At 40.3% G+C, this 22,504-nt stretch overlaps 1 protein-coding gene across 3 annotated transcripts in view; it reads left to right on the forward strand.

Annotated features, from left to right (window-relative positions):
• IGF2BP2 (insulin like growth factor 2 mRNA binding protein 2) overlaps positions 1-22,504 on the forward strand; it is a 158,269-nt gene that overhangs the window by 101,126 nt on the left and 34,639 nt on the right. For all 3 annotated transcript variants that reach the window (XM_082626137.1, XM_082626138.1, XM_082626139.1), the window contains 4 exons: positions 13,595-13,643; positions 14,631-14,682; positions 18,591-18,654; positions 20,671-20,943. In XM_082626137.1, coding sequence (XP_082482263.1) covers positions 13,595-13,643; positions 14,631-14,682; positions 18,591-18,654; positions 20,671-20,943 — 438 coding nt within the window. The remainder of the gene's footprint in view (positions 1-13,594; positions 13,644-14,630; positions 14,683-18,590; positions 18,655-20,670; positions 20,944-22,504) is intronic.

Raw genomic sequence — 22,504 nt, forward strand, 5'->3', positions numbered from 1 at the left:
GTTGCAATAACAAGTAGAGTATCAGTACAATACTAATTAACCAGCGTCTGAATTGTGGGCCAGAGCTCTGTTTCTATGTAGTGGAAACCTAAGCTTTGATACAGTGGTTTATGACATCAGTGGAATTCCTTGGAGGCAGTTATAGCCTCCTTATTCACAGTCCCGAGCCAAGACCTATATACACCTGTAGGAAATAGACAGGCTCCTACTTAGCTGTGCCATATACTCCATTCATAGTAAATTTCAGGAAATAACATTATACCTTCAAAATCCAGACACCAGAGATTGTACAAGAGTAACCCTGGCACTAGTGAAAATGTAAACATAAGGCTTTCTGCAATAAGGTAGAAAAGGGAAGAAATGGGATAAATTGTGGCTGTAGGGGTGGGTTGTGATATAGGTAGAGTCACAAATCCACTTTTTTTGGATTGTAAGCCATTCAGTTATAAAATAGCATGGACTCTGTCGGCTAACTTATCTAGTGGGTTGTTAAAAACTGTGACCCAAACAAAATGCAAGATTTGTTTGGATGATTTTTTTTTTTTCATTCAGTCTCTGTAGCCTAAGGTCCATGGAGAGAGACACCTGTTCTTTCTGCTCCTTACCTTTTCTTTGTGACAGTTTTGTTTTGCTGCCAAATGGAGTGAATCTTGGGTTTGGAAAGAAGTTTGTCTAACTGGCTGTCATCTTATCTCAAGTGCCTCATGTTTGAGGCATTAAGCAGGGAGGTTAAGTGACTGGCCCAGTATCTATCCAACAGCTTTGCCTGAAGTGGAGCCAGCATTCAAACCGTGGTCTCTGGCTCCCTGCTCAGCACATCTCCCACTCTGCTTCTTGGGGTGCTGAAATAGTGGTGGCCTTTGGTAACGATAAAATGTTTTATTAGGGATGGGGAGAATTATTAGGTTAGAAAATCCAGGGACTATATTTAAATTTATATTTTTTCTTAAATCATTGTTCTCTTCTAAGAAATCAAGGCCTTATGGACATTAGTAAATAAAAGTGTTTGCATTTCCACAAGTATCTATGCTTGACTATTACAAATTTCATATTTCCCACCAAGGAACAAAAGTACTCTCACTTGAGCACAATAATCAAGGTGCTCTTAAATGAAGGAGAAGAATAATCCATCAGTTTGCCAATTGTACATTTTAGCTTGTGAAATTATCCTGAAATGGGTCCTTTTAAGCCTGAATCCACAGGTGATTCTTTATCACTTCAGCAGCTTCTCTTCTAATTCAATGCTGGCTCCATGCAGTGCCTTCTAATTGATTATCTGATTGTGACTCATCAGGTGAAGTCAGATCCATTCACATTTCATAGGAAAACCAGGCACCAGCTCTCCTGGGCATATCAGGACCAATGCTGGGAAAAGGAGTTTGAGGGTGCTTCTGTCAAAATAACCCTAATGCCTACCTGTGTAGGGTGCACTACAGTTTATGGAGCGTTTTCTCATAATCCCCTGGGGTTTGGTGAGGGACAAATGAGAGGAGAGTGCAGGAGCTTATCACAATGCTAAGGAGACTGGGACTCCGAACAGCTAAGGGGAGGCCACCGACTGAACTCTCTTCCCTCCCTCATTCATGCTGCTGAGGACCTGGCTCCCAACAAAGAAAGGAAAGAGGGTCCTGGTAGTAGAGGGCAACCATGCGCTGCTTCCAGGGAAGGGGGAAGAGAGAGGAAAAGGAATTTGAAGCTGTGGTAGCAGGACCTCCCTTGGCCACCTGCTGAGCCAGGTAGGTTGTTCACCTTTATTCATGTCAGCTGTTGACTCCTATATAGGATACTTCCCAGTATTGGGTCCTCCTGGGGCCCACCCAGCTAATGATGCTGGTTTGAGAGGAAGTGATGAAAAGTCAGGAACCAACTGAGACAGATGCTCTGTTTACTGTCTTTGTAAGACAGGGAACTCAAAAGACAGTGTGAACCAGCAGCTGGGAAGAATTCTACTTTTAAGTGCCAGAGATCTTAACCCTATCATGTACATTCATTCATTCCTCAGATTTCTTGAGTGACTGCTGTGTCCACATCACCAGGTTAGAGCTGTTGAGCTGCAGGGATAAGGATAGGATGTGCATAGTTCGAGAAGGATATGAATCTTGCATTTCGATTGGCGCCACTGGAAAAATTTCTCTAGGCAAAAGTCTAGTCTCTCAAAATTGGTTATAAATCAAATTTGTGTATTTGCAGTTATCTCCCTACTAATTTGTCTTATTTCAGAATTGATGTAAAAATATCTTAAGATGAATCCTCATTAGGATGATGAATGCTTTTAAATATAAGAATAATTTATATGCCATCTTTCCCCAGTTCGTCTGTTTCAAAAGTTGGCTATTTGACAATAAAATAAAATAAATTTAAAAAGGGGAATTCCCTTGCCGTCCAGTGGTTACAACTCTGCACTTTCACTGCTGAGGGCCCCGGTTCAATCCCTGGTCTGGGAACTAAGATCCCACAAGCTGCGTGGCATGGCTCAAAAAAAAAAAGTTGGCAATTCTAGGTTTTAAAAAGTCTCACTGTATTCAAATCATGTAACATTAGCTCTAAGAGCTAATGATTTTCCTTTCTTTTTACATCAGCACTTTATGAGATATCGAAGACATTCACTGATTTGTTTTTCTTTGCATGCTGTGATTTTATTTTTTTATTGGTGTTGTGTGAGAAGTTTTTTCTGACTCCTCTCCCAATTTTGAGAAATAACTTTTCCTCTGGTCCTCTTATTTTCTCCAGAGCTCCCCTTTGTGTAGCAGAGGAAATCTCAGGGGGTTAAGTGCTAAGGGGCAGACCCGGGTGGGAAGGAAAGCTTCCCCTTTGTGGCGGTGCAGGTGTTCCACTGCTGTTACACACAGAAATGCCTGCCTCAGCTTTAACTTCCCCACGGTGGTTGGAAACAAGGACTTGTGTGATGCTCTTTACTACCTGCAATTACAGTTTAAGGATACTGTGCAGAAACAGGTGTTAAAGGACATTGGGTTCATGTCTAGCTAAAACCTAAAAATATGACTAAGAAAATGCAGGAATAGCCTTTTTCCTTGAGGATATAATTGATTCAAGGGACCAACTCTAAAGTTCATTCTTTATTGAAATGTACATGTTGCATTAAACATGTAAAGTACATGTTTTATTGAAATTAATTAGAGAGTTCTAGGGTTGCTGAGGTCAGTGTTGTCTTTTCTGTTTGTTTACTCCCTAGAATATAAGCAGCATGAGGACATTTTTGTTTTGTTCACTACTATACCCCAGAACCTAAAACAAGTGTGTGGCTAGTAACAGGTGCTTAGTGAACATCTGTTAAATGAATTTGGAAAAGCTTTTGTTTTAATCTTAGAAATCATCTTATTTCCCCAAATGAGATAAAATGTCCAGTTTTTTTTTTTTTTGGTGGTACGTGGGCCTCTCACTGCTGTGGCCTCTCCCGTTGCAGAGCACAGGCTCCGGACGCGCAGGCTCAGCGGCCATGGCTCATGGGCCCAGCCGCTCCACGGCATGTGGGATCCTCCCTGACCAGGGCATGAACCCGCGTCCCCTGCATCGGCAGGTGAACTCTCAACCACTGCGCCACCAGGGAAGCCCTAAAATGTCCAGTATTTAACCTCCAGTCAGAACATTTGGGTATGGATAGTTCGGATTGTTCATACTACCTAACCTTCAGTGTGGGTGAGATGTTCCTTTTGTGTGAGATGGTGAATGCTATTTGATTTACATAGCATGGGGAAGGAGTTCTTTTACGAGGGAGGACCCCTCCTCCCTTTCTCTGCTTACTTGGGATTTAGAGCTATATTAGAGATGAACTTAATTTTTCTTAATCATCCTGACTATAATGAATAAGATCAAAGTCTTTCATAACTGCTGGGAGTAGTTCCTTCTTTTCAGAAGTAAAATGGCTATTGGTTTATCACTCATTCCCAGACATTGAGGACTCACAGCTTCTGGCTTGAATTTTTGTTAATTGTGAAACTGTTTCTTCAGTATGTCAGGGCATGCCATTGTACTTGTTGTCTTCAGGGAAGAAACAGCACCTCCACATGAGTCACTACATCCAATCACAGGAAGGGTTTGCAGTGGCTACTGTGTCGGGAAATGTCTTCCCCTGCATTTTCCAGTCAACAGCCTGTTACCTTGAGCTGATAAGCATAGAGTGGAGTGAAAGAAATTGGCTTGGTTGAAGACCAGTCAGTGTCTTCACTAATCACGTGTTCTTCTTATAGTTGGAACACAGAATACGGGGTGGAGTGTGCCAGGAAAAAGAAGCCAGCTGTCAGCAACACATGCTCCTGGTGAATTTGCTGATTGCTGAGCACCTGCTCTGTTCCAGATGCTACTTGAGCTGAGGAGGGAAAAAATGAAAAAGGCACAAGTAAAAAAAAAAGGAAAAGGACAGAGTTGAGTGCTGTTTGGAGAACTCGAGAAAACAATTATTTGAAAGTGAATTGGAGAGATCCTGAAAGGATGGCACAGTTGTTGGTGACTAGGCATGTGGCTTCATTTTCCTTTATAAAGATGGTTTTGTATTTACCCTGCACCACACAAGTAAAACATTTATATACTCAAATTGTAACTTGTGTTGCATCAAGTTTATGTATGTTTTTATCAGGGCTCAAAATATGATGTGTAAGTATTTGTTTTTACCCTGGTTAGTCTTAATTACAGATAGTGAATTGAGGGCCTTATAAGGGTAACTAATCACTTCATTAGAAACAGTTTGTGGCTTCCCTGGTGGCTCATTGGTTAAGAATCCGCCTGCCAATGCAGGGGACACGGGTTTGAGCCCTGGTCTGGGAAGATCCCACATGCCGCGGAGCAGCTAAGCCCGTGCACCACAACTACTGAGCCTGCGCTCTAGAGCCTGCGAGCCACAACTACTGAGCCCGAGTGCCACAACTACTGAAGCCCATGCGCCTAGAGCCCATGCTCTGCAACAAGAGAAGCCACCACAATGAGAAGCCCGCGCACCACAATGAAGAGTAGCCCCCACTCGCTGCAACTAGAGAAAGCCTGCGCGCAGCAACGAAGACCCAACGCAGCCAAAAATAAATAAATTAATTTTTTAAAAAAGAAGAGAAACACAGTTTGGTTTTGTTAAGTGGCATCTTCATCACAGCACAATAAAATGCTTTCAGTTCTTACATGATTCAGATCTTGAAAAGCTGGAAGCTGACTTTGAGATCTTTCACTCACAAAGACTCAACCTTACCTCTCAAGATCCCACCCTCCTGAATCCAGATGCCTGTTTGTACTCAGGCACACTTGAATGTCCTCTCCTTCTGAGAACTTTGTCTCCTGTCTGGGATTCACCCCACCCTTCTCCATTCAGCAATCCATATTTTGGGGAGGGTTCTCAAACTCTCTCCTGCCCCATGAGATTCAGCACAGTGCTGACTGGGGCCAGTGATGATGAGCAAAGGCTTATTAGGCTTTCAGGCAGGCACAGCTCCCAGTCCTGGGCCAGGAGAGCTGTCAACCAGGAGTCAGCTGACCCTGTGAAGGAGTTCACTAATTAATACCTTTATTGCCCTCTCTGAAGGGCATTTATATTAAATAAATCTTCTGAGGAGCAAAGGGTGAACCACTATAGTGAAATTTCGAAAATAACCCTTCCTGGGAGAGATGTTTTTGGTCAGAGTCTACAGTGAGGTTGACAGTGAGAGGGAAAACCTGGAAATCTATTCCTAAGACTCATTTTCCTAGCATTTGCCTGAGGTGGTACATCTTGTCCAAAATTCATTGAACTGAAGTATATACATGAAATGTAAATTTTGTCATTGGTGACTTGACAATTCGAGTGACATTTTAAGAGCAAAGATTTAAACTTGTAGACCACGGTCAAAAATATTGCTCCCAGTTGTGGGACTGGACAGGGGATTCATCAGTACCTCAATTTACTTATCCGAAAGTGAGGATAACAATCCTTACTTCATAGGGGAGTGGTAAGGCTTAAATGGGATGCTTAGCACCCATTAATGTAAATGATAGTGGTGGTTTGGGGAAAGCTTCCTGCTAAAAACAGTGTGACGAACATGTTGGGTATCTCTCTGAAACATTAATAAACTCATCAAATAAAATAACTTGAAGGATGAGAAAGAAATAGTGTTCAATGAAGCCCATGGAGAAATTCTGGTAAAGCTAGAGTTAAAACTGTATTTCATTCTCTCTGTTGTCACAAAATGAGTTAACAAGTAGTATGGTAGATGGAAAAGATGGTGTTATCTGTAGGAAATTGTACACAAACCTTGGTAAGACTGGTCACGGTTTTCCTACGTCAGGTTTTTTTTTGTTTTTGTTTTTTTTTTTGCTTTATTTTAAAATACTGAAGATGTGTTTGACAAAGAAAAATATTTTCCCTGAATAATTATTTAGATTTTTTAGTGTTCCTTCAGTTCAGATATTTCTATTTACCACTACTTCAGTAAAAGGAGCCCCCTTCACTAAAAACTGAATAGGAATCAAAAAAGAGAAATTTTAGATATTGACTTCCTTTTTAAAGAGCTAAAATATTGAATATCTGAGGAATGTGATTACCTACTTCACTAGAACAGTGTGCGGTGGTTTCAACCTACAGTCAAGCATACTGATTCCTTTTAACAGGAGATGATTTTAACCTTTCTAAAGGGTTTGTAGAATCCTGCAGTTGGAATGAAACTCAATGGTCATTTAATGCAAATTGTACTCATTGTACCTGACCCACTAGGGAAACTCCTTCACCATCTTGCCCAGGTGGAGCAGCCTGACCTGTCTTCTCATGAACATCTCATCATTATCTAATTACTTTTCTCCTTCTACCTCTTTCAAGAACAATTAAGAATTCCTGATGTTTTCCTCAAGAGGGAAGTCTGGAATTGTGTTGGCAACCTCTTAAAAAGTCAAGGCCTCTTTGAGAGGGGCTCGGAGGTAAATGAGTAAGTTATAAAGTCTCAGACTATTGCTTTATCATATTCACTGATTTCTTTTCTGTGATATTCAAGCAGTAGACTTTCAAGAGATCCTGTCTCTGAATTCTCATGAAGCATGAGTGTGTTCAGGCCACTTGGGGGTTTATGGTTTTGTGGACCTGAGTTTATAGAGCAAGGGAATTTACTAGGTTCATAACTACAGTTCTCCTGGCTCAAACCCTTTGCAACAGGCCACCACAATAATATCTGATTTAATCCTTATATGATTTGGCCCATAACACTGCTAATATTCACAAGGACTTTACTCTGATCACATGTTTTTCTCCCTAAAAAAAAACCCCAAACCTCTTTTTCACTTTTCAACAGTTTTTATGTGGAAAGCATTTGGTTTTCTAGTAACTGTTATATTTATTTTAGATTCCATAGCGGCAGATGCAGTTGTTCTTAATAATTTTGTAACAAAGTGACAACAGTTAGTTTCATTGATTTTTTTTTTTTTTTTAAGTCATGCCCTGTGCCCTCTGTGTGTATGTGTGTGAGAGAAAGGAGAGAAAGAATGAGAGGCGGGTAGGGGAGGGGATTACTGTAAAAGGCAGCTGAGTGCTGGATAGAAGATTGGCGGAGGCTATCACTGGTGATTAATTTGCTTCCCTGATTCATTGCTAGCCCTAGGTCCTAGTTCAATTTAGCACAGGATGTCCCTTGTACAGAATGTCCAGAAGTTTTAAGGGGAACTTTTAGAACTAATGAGGAATGGGAAGGAGAGAAAGTACCTCAAACAGTTACTAATGAGGACATGGGATGCAGGGGAATCTGATTATAGCACTAGAGGAGGGGGTGCGGCCAAGAGCTCTGGTGGTTTCAGCCTTGGCTCTGCCACTGCCCTTGGAGTCGGTTAGTACACCTGCCTCTAGATAATGCACATTCCATGGTGCTTTGATTTCCTTGCAAGATTAAAACCACAGTGTCATCTGATGGAGCTCAAAATTGCTATGGAAACAGATGGGACCTAGTTGGGTAGGATCTCTCATTGAACCCCAAAGGACTCTCTTATAGGATCCTTTTGCTTCCTCTGTTGCTTCTCGTGCCCAGTTTTCCCGGAGATCTTCTGATCCTTAGCTTGCCTAATTTTCAAATGAAATCTGAGATCCTATGAGGTGGGTGTCCACAATATATGTTAAGTCTTCCCTACTCAGGCCCCCAGCGTGGTCAGTGCCTGGGCTAGAGTTCAGACTTGTGGTTAATTGACCGTATGCCTAAAAGCTATGGCATTATCCACCTCACAAGCAAACAGGTGTTTCACACACACACACACACACGCACACACACAGAGAGAGATGTGGGGTGGTTCTTCAAAATCAGAGATTCCTTGACAATTAAATATGATTTTACTTTCCCAGCTGATTGCCCAGATACTTTAAGCAACCGATTCTGCCATACAAAATAACTTCTGCCAGGTCCTTGAAATTCATAACAGTGGACATCTAGTTTTATCTGAAATTCACTCAGAGCTTTCCACTTCCTCTGGGCACCTACAGTACAAAGATGATAACATAGTCATGACAAGTACCCTGAGGCACTTACACGTTGAAGAGCCTTCGGTGAGCTGTGGTTAAGTTTTTTCGTTTGTAGTTAAGGTTTGATGGTCTACGTGTGTACACTGTTGTCACCAATGAACCAGAATATAGAATCCATCAAAGTGGCCAGTTCCTCAGCCAAGCAGAATAGCTGTTGGGCTATATTATTCCTTTCCTGGATGTGTAGAGACTGCGTTACTTGCTCTTTTCCACTGAACACACTTACTTGAATATGAAAGTGGGAAATTCTGAGTTCCTGAATCCCAGAGCCTTGGGGAGAGAGCCTGTGTGTCTATATTAATAGCTTGACTGCAGGTCTTATTCTGTTTTCAGTTAAATTTTTTTTTTTAAATCAAAATCATGTTCCTTACTGCCTTTGTTTACTCTTGTTTTTAAGGTGGACTGAGCATGTTGAAGGCTCAGACCTGGCACGCATATAAACTACAGGTGTGACAAATTATTTTGGATGGAAGGGTAAGAGCCCAAAGTTTAGAGCAGTTGCTGGGGCAAGAGGGTTTAAAGATAAAGAGATGGGGAACGGGACAGTAACAGGGTCATGAATGGGAATTTGGATGTGGTGACAGGGAGTCATTCAAAGAAGGCAGAAACAACCGTCATATTTGTGTTTTAGAAAGTCACTAAGTGTGGGAAGGATGGGAAAGGAGGGGAAAGTAAGACAGACGGCAGGCCAGCTAGGAGCTGGCTGTAATGGTTCTGGGTGGAGAGGATGAGAAATGTCAATTATGTATTCTTAGAGAAGCTTGATTTCCTTTCTAAACTAAAGGAACGGTGAGGTTATTCTTTTTTTTTTTTTTAAGGAACAAAGCACTATTTTCTTAAAACCAATCACTTTCCTAAGTTACTGTGTAAGTTGGGCTTATTTGCAAGCAGGGCACACTTTTATGGATTTCAAAGGGAGAAAGATCCACATTTGTTGTTTGAGACTGAGCTGAGCACTGGGTTTCTTCTCTAAAGGAAAGAGGGGGAAAAAGTCTTCCTTCTCCCCTTTACTACCTGGCAAAGGAGAAAAGGACAGCCTGTGCCCTCCCAGGTAGGGTCCAGAAGGTCCACATCATAAACAGACAACAGCCAGCGATAGCAGTGCTTTTCCCAGACCCCAGAGTTCCATGTTCTCCTTTTCTGCTATGCGCTTGGCCTCTTGCTGGATGGGAGACTAGTAAACAAGAAGCCTGTCCTTGAGGAAATTTCCAATCCAGTGAGGAGAGGACCAGCGCCAGCAGATAAGTAATTATATAGCAAAGAGGGAGCTGTTATAAAAACTTATGAGTGCATAGAAACAACTGTTTTTTGGAGATGCCCTGGAATTGTCTGCAGGTGTGAGCTGGGTTTTGCAGAGCACACAGACATCCCTCCCAGGGAAAAAGGGGTTGGGCATCCTGGGTGCCCTGACAAGCAGGCACAGTGTCCAGACGATGCCATGGAAGTTAGCGGATCTCAAAGATCCTGGTCACTCCTGATCCTGAAAGACAGTCTGTCAGGATGTTCTCCCAGATGACCTGACTGAACTCCAGTTGAATGGGTTCCACTGCAGTGATCTCCATTTCCCCTTTTTGTTTCTGGGTTCTTTTTCTTCCTTTCCCATCCTGGTCTAAAATTAGAGATGCGACACACTAGCTTTTTAGAGAACCCTGCTTAACGAACGTTCCAGTTACTCAATTGATTGCCTGATGTGCAGTCCTCACACCAGATATTACAGGGAAGCATCATTGTTTTAGACCCATTCAGTTAGGATTTGGGATCATCTGGACTGGGCAGAGTTTGATTATTTACACACTGTGAACAAAGGGGTTTGCCAAATAAATTAATACTTTGTTAAATAAGATTTCAAGAAGGATACCTAACCTGTTGATAATTATGGAGAAAATAAGAGGGTTTTTCTCTTTTTTTTAAAAGCAGGTTCCAGGATACTTTAAAGAAATGAATCTTTTCGATTCATGAAAGCAGCCCTAGTAGGAGTTTTAAGTGTTAATTTTTTAAAGTAAGTAAGACATGAACATGTCATTTTTTTAAAAAAGCAAGCAAGACAGAAGCAGCTAAAATAAAAAGTACATGTCCTGTTTTACCAACCAAATGTTTGTAGCTACCTTTTTCTGTGCATTTACATATATACACACTTAATGACATATACTTTTGTTTTGTGCTCTTAAAAAACAGATCAAACCTAATCTGTAATTAGCGCTCATCTTATAACATTATGCCTTGAACAGTGTCCTATGACTGTGGATACATGTCTACTTCATTCTTTTTTTTTTTTTTTTTTTTTTTTTTTTTTTTTTTGCGGTACACGGGCCTCTCACTGTTGTGGCCTCTCCCGTTGCGGAGCACAGGCTCCGGACGCGCAGGCTGAGCAGCCATGGCTCACGGGCCCAGCCGCTCCGCAGCATGTGGGACCTTCCCGGACTGGGGTACGAACCCGTGTCCCCTGCATCGGCAGGCGGACTCTCAACCACTGCACCACCAGGGAAGCCCCTACTTCATTCTTTTTAACAGCTGTATAATGTTCAGTATTGTGGCTCTACTATGATTTACTTATTCATCTCCCTACTTGTGGATATTTAGATTATTTGCATATTCTTTGTCGTAACAATGCAACAGTATCTTTCTCTATTCAAATCTTAGTGTCTATGCAGAAATTTCTTCCCATAGGATTTCTATCAATAAATTCTTGCTTAGCAGTTGTAGTCAATGTTTATTTATACTTGGAGATAACAAAAATATTTTTCTTTAGAAATATTCAATTTTCTTGTAAATTATGATGCCTTTTCTATAAATAGTTAGGCTTGTGACACCCTTTGTGGAGCATTCCATGTAGCCACTGTATGGGATGGTGTCAGCAGTTTTATTATGAACTCTTGCCAAAGGCAGTGTCAGGAATGAGCCTTCATAGCACAGAAGCAGAAATTAGTTCCTGGTTCTTTTTTCTCCTTCCTATCCTGACACAAGATTAGAGGTTCTACAGAATGGCTTGTATAGTCATTTAGGCAGCTCTGGTAAAGCATGAATGCGTTCTCATTTTAAAAAAAATAAAACAAGACAGAAGTAGTATATGGGATCTAGAACAGAGGGATGGTCCCCCTTAATTTAAAAAAAAAAAGATCAGAGGAAACAGGAGCCCCTCAGTTCCTTTATTATTTGTTTGTTGTTTCCCCTGTCCGTGTACTTCTCTCTCTGTCTCTCTCCTTTTTCCTCTCTGCATGAATTGTAACATTTCTTTCTGTGGCTATTGCCCAGATTAAAGCCATGGAGAAATGTGTGGCTGCATATAGCAACTATTTGATACCTCTTACACAAGAAGGAAAGGAAAAGTAATGGGACTGCACTTTGGCCACCACATCTCTTCTCTTGCAACCCCCAAAGGCGATATTTATGGGATTTCAGTGCCAAGCCCTTCCATTGAAATGACCTCTTCTAATATTTAAATGTTGATTTGTGTTTTCTTTCTGGGATCTAACATATTCTCCAAAGATAGAAAAATTCTTATCTTCGTATTTCTATTCTTCTTTCTATCTAATTTTAACCCTTAAGTAAAAATAAGAAATGATCTAAATCACTCAAAGTTATCAGATGTCTTGGAAAAAAATAAAAATCTTCTGAATAAAAAGGCAGGAGAAGGCCCAAATATCCATCAATAGGGGATGGATATTTGGTACATCCAAGTAGTGTAAAATAGAATGAGGATGTTCTCTATCTACCAGTGTAGAAAAATCTTCAGGACATTACTGTTAGGTGAAAAAAACAAGGTTCAGTGAGTGTGCAGAATATGCAAATATTTCTGTAAGAAAAGGTGAAAATAGGATTGTATATTTGTTTTTACTAGTATTTGCATAAAGGAACTGAAGGTTACACAAGCAACGAGTAAGACTTTTCATGGAATACCTCATTAAAGTGTCCTGATTATTGAATTAGGACTGTATTACCTATTAGAAATAAAAATAATTTTTTAAAAGGAAGTTCTGCATTGTTAGGTAAGATCCTCTTTAAGCCTGCTGTGTATGTATTCCACCTCTCATGTTTGAGCCTAGGTACCTTTTGGGGTAGGGTCACTTGCAGGACCATGTATGTTGAGGAGGAAGGGAATAATTCTATAATTAGAACATGCGTGGCAATTTAAATTCTATTTTGGTAGGAAATTGAAAAGGCAGATTTGCATCTAACTAAGCTGTTTCTTTAGCTTGTTCAGATTTCTTGGGTTTGTTCTTTATTTTTTTCCTCAAAGTAATTGGAAGTTTTATTGTTTTATTTATTTATTTATTTATTTATTTATTTATTTATTATTTAAAACAGCTTGTTTTATTTTATTTATTTATTTATTATTATTATTATTAGGCTGCATTGGGTCTTCATTGCTGCGCGCGGGCTTTCTCTATTTGCGGCGAGTGGGGGCTACTCTTCATTGTGGTGCGCAGGCTTCTCATTGCAGTGGCTTCTCTTGTTGTGGAGCACGGGCTCTAGGCCGAGCACGAGCTTCAGTAGTTGCAGCACACAGGCTCAGTAGTCATGGCGCACAGGCTCAGTAGCTGTGGTGCATGGACTTAGTTGCTTCACAGCATGTGGGATCTTCCTGGACCAGGGATCGAACCCGTGTCCCCTACATTGGCAGGCGGATTCTTAACCACTGGACCACCAGGGAAGTCCCTAATTGAAAGTTTTAAAACAAGCTGCTCTTTTTTTGTCTTCTTTTAATTTTTTAATTGAAGTATAATTGATTTACAATAGTACGTTAGTTTCAGGTGTACAGCATAGTCATTCAGTTTTTTGTGTGTGTGTGTCTTTTTATTGCAGATTGTATTCCATTATAACTTATTACAAGATGTTGGGTGTAATTCTCTGTGCTATACAAGTAGGGCGTTATATAATGATAAAGGGATCAATAGAAGAAGAGGATACTGCACTCATTAACATTTAGGCTCCCAGTATAGAAGCACCTAAATATATAAAGCAAATACTAACAGACAGAAAGGGAGAAATTGCCGAATGGCTTAAAACAAGATGTTCTTGATTCACAATCAAAATCCCTTGCTGGTGTCTTGGTGAACATAGTGAGAAAGTAAACTCAGACTGTGGTCTTCAGCCTGTTTGTTGTGTCTGTGCTTTTATCTTTTACAGGAGCAGGAAAATTCAGATTCGAAACATCCCTCCTCACCTGCAGTGGGAGGTAGGCCAATGTCATTTCTATATTTATTATCTTCCTGCTCTCTTGCCTCATTTTATTTTTTAATGGGTTAATAAGGGATTTTCTCCCTTTTTTATAGTTCCCTTTCACATTTAAGAATTAGAGGTCCTCAGACTTTCCCTTCTTCAGTGCCCCTAATGTGCATGATCTGCCCTGAGTTTGGGGTCAGATTTGTCCCTTTCGTCATGCAGGATGTGCACTTTGATCCCTTATGTCCTGTCTTCTCAGAAACCAAGCATCAACAGACAAACTGTGAAACAAAATACATACCTTGCTTGTGATTTTTATCCCATGATTTTATAAAAGATTTTTACCTTTCTAAATTACGATTTGGGGAAAAATAAAATAAATGAAAAACCCATAAGAATAGAGGGTTCTTTGTTAGTTTGAGCAAGTTTTTTGTTTATTTTGAATTAGTTGCTATGAATAACAGTTAAGACATATTTTCGGAGTTGTAGAACTTCTTACAAGATTGTTACCTTGAAATAAAATAAGATAGAATATGAGGAGTGGCTTTACTGCATTATTGAAAAACATACTGCCCCATGTTCCCCAACCCAAACAAAATCAAAATAGCCTTAAAGGAAACAGAATGTTTTGTCTAATGTTTTTATTCCTTTAAGAAAAAAAATTTTCATTGTGGAAAATTTTGAACATATACATATCTCATTACTTTGTAAAATAAGGAGATCCCTAAAGGAAAGGTGAAGGAAGAAGGTTAAATCTTCCAGGCAGGAGAAGTGTTCTTTGTACATTATTCTGCTTCTCATTTCAAAAGCAGCAAGTGTGTTCCAACCATCATGATGAACGTGATTGTTAACAATTACTAAGACTCTGAAGCTCTGCTGTGTTTCCTCAGTGAACAGATTACTTGAGAGCCAATAAGCAAATGAAAGTCCTGTGCATTTATTCAGTTCTAGCTGCTTTTATGGAAGACCTGAAATTCTGACAGCAAAGCTTCTTTTTCAGGTGTTGGATGGACTTTTGGCTCAGTATGGGACAGTGGAGAATGTCGAACAAGGTAATAAGTGACGAAATTAACCTATTGAATTTTGAGAGGGATATTACCTGTTATTTCTTATAGGTCGGGTCAAATCCACGGACAAATAATAAGTTCAAATTCCTTTGAAGCAAGCTTCCTAGAGTGTATGTTTGTATATCTGTATGTGAGAGATGTCTATATCCATCTGTCTATATCGATTTTTTCAAAGAATGGTTTTCAGGCTATTTTTCTTATACTCCGTAATGTACTCAAGCACTGGACAAATGCTGTCAGGGTGGGGGAAGCTTAATTCACTTGGAAGTAACTGGATTTACATTATTACAGCTTTCCTCTTCCTGGTTAAGAATAACATATCCCTAATATCTTGGACTGAGTGTTTCTCAAGGTGTAGGACTCCTACCCCAGAATCGCCTGGAGTGCTTGGGAAAAATGCAGATTCCTAGGGCTCACCATAGACAGACCTACAAATTAAGACTCTATGGGGGAAGAAGTCATGAATCTGTATGTTCACCAAGCTCCCCCAAGTGATTTTTGGGTGTACTCATTTGAGAGCCTCTGTCTTAGGAACAATGCTGTAAATCCCCAGAAAACACATATTCTTTTTCCTGCCGCCCTTATTTTTGTCTTCTAAAACATGAAGTGCTATGATTTTTAAAGAAAAAAAAAAGGGTACCTCAGCTGATATCTTGTGTAGCTATTTAAGAGTCCCTGAAAAGTAGATTCTAAGCTCCTGATAGGACAGGCAGTAACGTGATAAAGATTATTTTTGCATTGACCTAGAAAGCAGACTATGAATTCAGTCACTTACTGACTGTGAGCCCTTGTAAAAGTCACTTAACCTTACTGGCTCAGTTTCCACATGTGTATATTGGGGAGAATAAATTTACCCTTCCTATATCACTGAATAGCTGGGGCAGCCAGAGAGAACCTGAATAAATATTTACAGACAATGGAGTCATACATAATCGTTAAAGTTCACTTAGGAAAAATCACAGAGAATCCATTTTCTCATATGCAGTCTGTTCTATCCGCCAGTATAATTAATATAATAGTTTTAAAGCAGTAGTTATTCAGATGCTCTCCACTCCTGAATATTAAAAATATTATTAGTCAATGTCATACTGCTGACTGCCCATGCCCAAAGGTGAAAGGAAAGAGCTCAGAAGGAAGACATGATTTACAAGGATTCTGTTTCCTCAGTTCTTGTTATTCCCCTCAAATGGAAAAGAAGACATTCTAATAAGGAATGGATTTAGTAGGCAGGATGACCTTCCAGACATGAACCTGTAAAAGTTACTAACTAAGACCATGTTATAAACTTAGGACAATGCCATGCAAGGAAGAAATACTCCAGGTCCCTGGGGGCAGTTCACAGCTCCAATGGCACCTGTGCCCTGAGAGCACCCAGTTTCTAGCTGCCTCACAACTACGGGATAGAAGTGCTGGGCTGTTGTTTTGTTCTGTTTCATAGGTGATTCCTGATTCAGCAGGAAAACATTTTCAGTAGGATTTTAAGGAGAGCTTTCATGTCCAATGAAATAAAGTATTTGAATGGAGCTCAGTTTTTCCCAGAATCACAGGTCTGATTTCCTGAAGACAGACGTCTTTCAAGAACAAAGAATATGACTAAGGAGTAGAACAAAATCTGAGAATCTGAGACTTCTAGTGGATAGCTTTATTCAGGAGGTTCAAAGCCAGCCCTTCTCCCGTTTTGGAGTCTTCAACCTCATCTGTAGCACTACAAAGTGCAGATATGAGGCCTCATAGCATTCAGTGTGTCAGCACTGAAAGAGGATGGTTGTGGGCTGCACATTCCCTATTTTGCACTATGAGGACCTCTCTGTGTATTAGAGAGCAAAACGAACAGCCCCAGGCTAAGGCAAGGGCTGGGCTCAGCACTGGCGACATGTAAATCTCAGTGGCATTCCTTCCTGAGGATTATGCCTCCCCTCCCGGTAAGGGCTGCAGCTACTTTGAAGTTATTGGATAACAGTGATCTTTAACCTTTTTGAGAATCATATGGAAATTATAAGCCAGAAAAATCCACGTACCCACAAATTTGAATATTTGCAGGGAAGTGGGGAGGGTGAGTAAAGAGTTCCTGAAGCTCTAACATGGATTCAAGATTAAGAATCCCAGGACTTCCCTGGTGGTCCAGTGGATAAGACTCCAGGCTCCCAATGCAGGGGGCCCGAGTTTGATCTGTGGTCATGGAACTAGATCCCCCATGCCTCAACAAAGAGCCTGCATGCAACAGCTAAGATCCTGCATGCCGCAACTAAGACCCAGCACAGCCAAATAAATAAATAAATAAATAAATCATTTTTTAAAAAAAGATTAAAGGGCTTCCCTGGTGGTGCAGTGGTTGAGAGTCCGCCTGCTGATGCAGGGGACATGGGTTCATGCCCCGGTCCGGGAAGATCCCACATGACACAGAGCAGCTGGGCCCATGAGCCATGGCCGCTGGGCCTGTGCGTCCGGAGCCTGTGCTCCACAACGGGAGAGGCCACAACAGTGAGAGGCCCACGTACTGCAAAAAAAAAAAAAAAAAAAAAAAAAAAAAGATTAAAGATCCCTGCACTATAGGGTTTTATTATTATTTTGAAAGGCACCTCTATTGTGGTTTTCTTGAATTATCCTCACCTTAATGTTGTTAATTCCAAGTCTCCCAATAGCTTAAATGTTTTAGTGGGGGAGGATTTGATTTAGTTATGTTTACTGGTTTTGGGGAAACCAGTATTTTTGGTTTAAGTTTACTGACTTAGATTGAGAAAGTTTGTCTTGCTGTTTGAATTCTTTTTTTGTTTGTTTTTGTTTTTGTTTTGTTTTATGGTACACGGGCCACTCACTGTTGTGGCCTCTCCCATTGCGGAGCACAGGCTCCGGACGCGCAGGCTCAGCGGCCATGGCTCACGGGCCCAGCCGCTCCGCGGCATGTGGGATCTTCCCGGACCGGGGCACGAATCCGCGTCCCCTGCATTGGCAGGCGGACTCTCAACCACTGCGCCACCAGGGAAGCCCTGAATTCATTTTTAATGTCTGACTTTGGAAGAAGAGGCAAGCAATTATGAATCAAGATAAACCAACTCACAAGAGTGATCCCTTATTAACCACTCTTAGAATTTATATGTTCTCTTCAGTCAAGTGGGTTGGGATTGTCAACTTTCTTTATTCATTGTACACAGTTACTAGATTTAACTCACACAGACAGTCAAGGAGGTCTATCAGAGGGGAACAAAAATAGTAATAGTTCAACCTTATCCATGAAAGAAAAATTAAAATTAAAATACTTTCTTTTTTATATTTTATACATATATCCAGTTATTTTTAAATAAATGCAAATTATAACAAAACTCATAGTGGTACAATAAATTGATACAAACTTTTAGGAGAATAATCTGAAAACAGTCATTAAAAATCATTATGTTCTATTATCAATTATTTTCTTTCTAAATTACCCTAAAAAAATAATTCAGAAGAACACAAATTAAGTGATATTTGCAACAGTGGTGATTTTTATCAACACTCTTCAGAATAGCAAATACTGAGAATAACCCATTTGTCAACAATTAAGGAATGGTTAGGCAAAAGTCATGGCACATTTACTTGCTGCAATTTTATGTAGGCATTAAAAATGAAAAATCCAAAGAAAGTGTGCATATACATATACACATGTAAAAGTGTTGATAAAATAAGTAAAAATGTAGTTTTGAGTTGTATATACAATTGATTACAAATGTGTATATAGAGTTGATTACAAATTACTATGAATGTGCATGAATAAAGATAGATAGAGATTCAAGTAACTCTAAGAGATAGGGCAGTGAGGTTTTTTGTGCATTTTTCTCTAAATAAGTTTATTTACATTAGCCAGAGGATGGCAGCTTTTTTTTTCTATGACAATGTAGTTTTTGCTTCTTTCCTAGTCAACACAGACACAGAAACTGCCGTTGTCAACGTCACATATGCAACAAGAGAAGAAGCAAAAACGTAAGTGGATTTGGGCTTATTTCCCTTCAAATTTGGGCGTAGGGGGGAGTGGAGCTTGTCTTTGAATTCCATTGAGTCCTGTGTTTATAAACCTTTTCTGAAAAGATGCAGATCTTTGACACATCAGTGGAGCCCCAGGGCATTTATACCAGAGTGTCTGTTTGTTGATTGTACAAAGATTTTTATCTTGAAAAATGTTGAGCCTTGGCATCAAAACTGAGGTGGGAGCTGCATCTTGATAGAGTCAGGAATAGAAGGCACCACGTCTGTGACATTGTGTCCACTAGAGTCTGCCTTGACGGCCACTAGGAGCCACTTCCACCTGGAGCTTCCTCCATGCACCATGAGGAAGAAGCCCAAGCCCGCTTCTGTCCAAACTCATTGAATGGATGCTGAAACCTCATATTCCCTCTATGAATATTAAAAGAGGGATCCACCTTAGTGACATCAGCCCAAGGGAGCATTGTCATCTAGGAGTGGTTCATCAAAGAGCACCTGGCTCAGGTTCTTTTTCCTACTCACATTCACCTCCTAATCCCACTCATGGCTACATTGCTTCAGTGATGGTTATAATTGTGAGTTTGGCTGTTAACACACATGGGACTGAATTTTTTTTAAAAAACAACAACAACAAAAACAAGTTCCTTTTTGTAGAGGGTCCATGAAGTGCCTGTCAGGTCATTGTAACTAGACTTATGGTCACATGTGGCATAACATCCGTATTGGTTATATGTCCCAGGATTATACTTTTATTTCTTTTTCAAGGTTTCCACACCCATGAATACATGGTTAACCCATTCTCATACCACTAGTTTTCAAAATGTTAATGTTGCATTGAAAAAGGCAGTAGTCATTTGCTGTTGACTTTTGCACACGTATGTAAGCAGGATACATATACCAACAACTGAACCTTTACAGTTCTTGTCCATCTGCTACTTAGGTAGGCCCTTTGTACATGATATTACTTTGTTGCTTTTATTGAATTCAAAAAGTGCTGCTTTGTAATAAATTCGTAAACCCTAAACAATAACCTTGTAGAAGAGGGTTAATATTTTCACATGCTGCCAAAAACACATGAAAAAATGGTTGCACTTCATGTATAGTTTTTAAGATGCAATAGTGGGATTTATCAAATTGATAAGTCTTTTAAAATCATAATACTTTGTACTTCTGAGGATTCAAGGAAACAAATGCTCTCTTAACTGCTATGGGATAGTACATGTTGAAACCTTTCCAGAAGGACACTGAGCAATAATGGCTTAAGATGTTAGAATTCTGCCTACTCTCTGACCCGGCAATTCCATTAGGAATTTGTCCTGTTCGCAAAGTTGCAGTTGTAAAGATGCCCATGACAACACTGTATGCAGTAGTAAAAGATTAGAAACATATATATATATATATATATATATATATAACAATAGAGAATCGGTTGCAAAAATGATGGCAAATCAATAGAATGTTAAACAGCCAGTAAAAACTAAATTGCAGGATATTTAATCACTTGAAAACTGTTCAGAGTATTAACTATTTTTAAAGGTTATAAAGTAGTATGTATGGTATTAATCCATTTTTATACATAATAATATATTTATATTTAAGAAAGATATAGGATGGGCTAGGATGTTTTTCTTATTTGTGCTTATCTACTTCTGAATTTTCAGTAATAACTGTATTACAATTAAAATTTTTTAAAAAGGGACAATTTTATGCCAGTATTTACAAAGCGTTTTTGATGATAGGGATACAGCCTTAAGTGGTGAAAAAAAGCAGACTGGCACATTGTATATCAAGTCTGACCAGGCTTACACATTGTAATTACTTGTTTAATTTGTTAACCACAAGCTCTGAGTTAGCAGACATGGCACGTGTCTTGCTCACCGCTGCATCCTTAGTGCCGAGGACGGCACTCACGTAGGCAACTAGCAAAGGAGAGTGAATGAACCGGTCCATTGACCCTGGGGGGTCTTCGCCAACACTGTTCTCTAACAAAGCTCACTTGCCCCTGCTGCGTTTCAGAGCCATCGAGAAGCTAAGCGGGCATCAGTTTGAGAACTACTCCTTCAAGATTTCCTACATCCCGGATGAAGAGGTGAGCTCCCCTTCGCCCCCTCAGCGAGCCCAGCGTGGGGACCACTCTTCCCGGGAGCAAGGCCATGCCCCTGGGGGCTCTTCTCAGGCCAGACAGATTGATTTCCCGCTGCGGATCCTGGTCCCCACCCAGTTTGTTGGTGCCATCATCGGAAAGGAGGGCTTGACCATAAAGAACATCACTAAGCAGACCCAGTCCCGGTACGTGCCTCCGGGGCTTCCTTTGCTTCCTTCGGAGGGGTCCCCTGAGTGCTGGTGGGCCCCGGCCATTCCCAGGTTGCTATTGCTTGCATCAGCAGCGGGGGGCTGTGCTGTGTGGGACTATGGCTTCTTTAAACGGAGCTACTAACGGACTAACACAAAGCCCAGGGGCTTTAATGAGCTTTCACGCCAGTGACCTAAAGGTCGTACCCTGAAACACTAATAGTTCGTAAACAAGGTACTAATGACCTCACAGTCAAGAACTGTTTTCATAAGCTATCTGATACCTGTGAATACATCTACATGTTTTTAAAACAACAGAGGTATGGGGCTGAACTTTACGGGACCCTAGAACCCACGTATCTTAGCTCTTGCCTCCTCTCCTGCGTCAGAGCCCTGGGTGGTAGTCATTCTTTGAGACCACCTAGGGAGTCTCACAAATAGCTACATAAAGGAAACGGGTGAGTCACTGTTACATTGAGCAATAAATAAAGTACACTAGTCTTATGTTTAGTTTTCTGTCTGTTTAAGGAGACTGAATTGGTAAAGGAGTTGTAGTGGATAAAGTGACTTGTGAGGTTGTTGAGTTTTGTGTGTTCATAAGACCACAGCATGATGTAATGAACAAAGCACAGGTCTTGAAAACAAAGACCCTTGTTCAAGTTTTACCACTTAATAGCTGTATGATCTTAGAAAAAACGTTAAGGTCTCTGAGCACCAATTGCTTCTTCTGTAAGCCAGGAGTATTGTGAGAATTAGGACAGTCAGGCAGATTGAATGAAATAATTACTGTGAAAGCACTTAAATTACAAAGCACCAAATTACTGACAAATATTTGTTATTTACATGCCTAGTGCATTTTATTCAGGATATTGAGTGTCTTGTAACCTGAAAGAGAAAACACTGTTTTCTGCAAAGTGACTGAGTTACTTCCAAATAATGGACACTTATATGAGTCCCAGAGTTTAAAATCAGAGGAGTGAAATGATGAGATAGTACAGGGGGCAAGTACTATGTGATGTTTCCTTTATTTTAATATCAGTCCCCCCCTTTTTTTTTTTAAAGCTTCAAGTGAGCTTTATTAGGGAGCGCTCCCGGGTGAGGTTCACTGGTCCGAGAGAAAGGGGCCAGAGAAGTCGCCTCCTCAGTCCCCTTTTTTCCCCTCTAAGTTTTCTTCACTGAGAAAGTGATTTTTATTTCTATGTCTTTTTGTTCCAAAGATTATTTAAAGTGGCTTTAAAAATGCAGCAAGGTTAGGGACTTCCCTGGTGGTCCAGTGGTTAAGACTCCACGCTTCCATTGCAGGGGGCACTGGGTTCAATCCCTGGTAGGGGAACTAAGATCCTGCATGCCGCGCAGTGTGACCAAAAAATAAAATAAAGTAACTAAAAAAAAAAATCATTTAAAAAAATGCAGCAAGTTTAAATACAAGTGAGTTAGTTCTCAAAGTGTGTGCCCATTTTTTTAGAAATAGGCCAGAGACTTGGATTTGGGCTTTCTGACAGCCAAAGTAAAAAAGGATACAATCAATTATGTGATTTTGAAAGTTAAAAACAAATAG

The sequence above is a fragment of the Mesoplodon mirus genome (genome assembly GCF_964341445.2).
Source record: "Mesoplodon mirus genome assembly, chromosome: 6".
NCBI lineage: Eukaryota > Metazoa > Chordata > Mammalia > Artiodactyla > Ziphiidae > Mesoplodon > Mesoplodon mirus.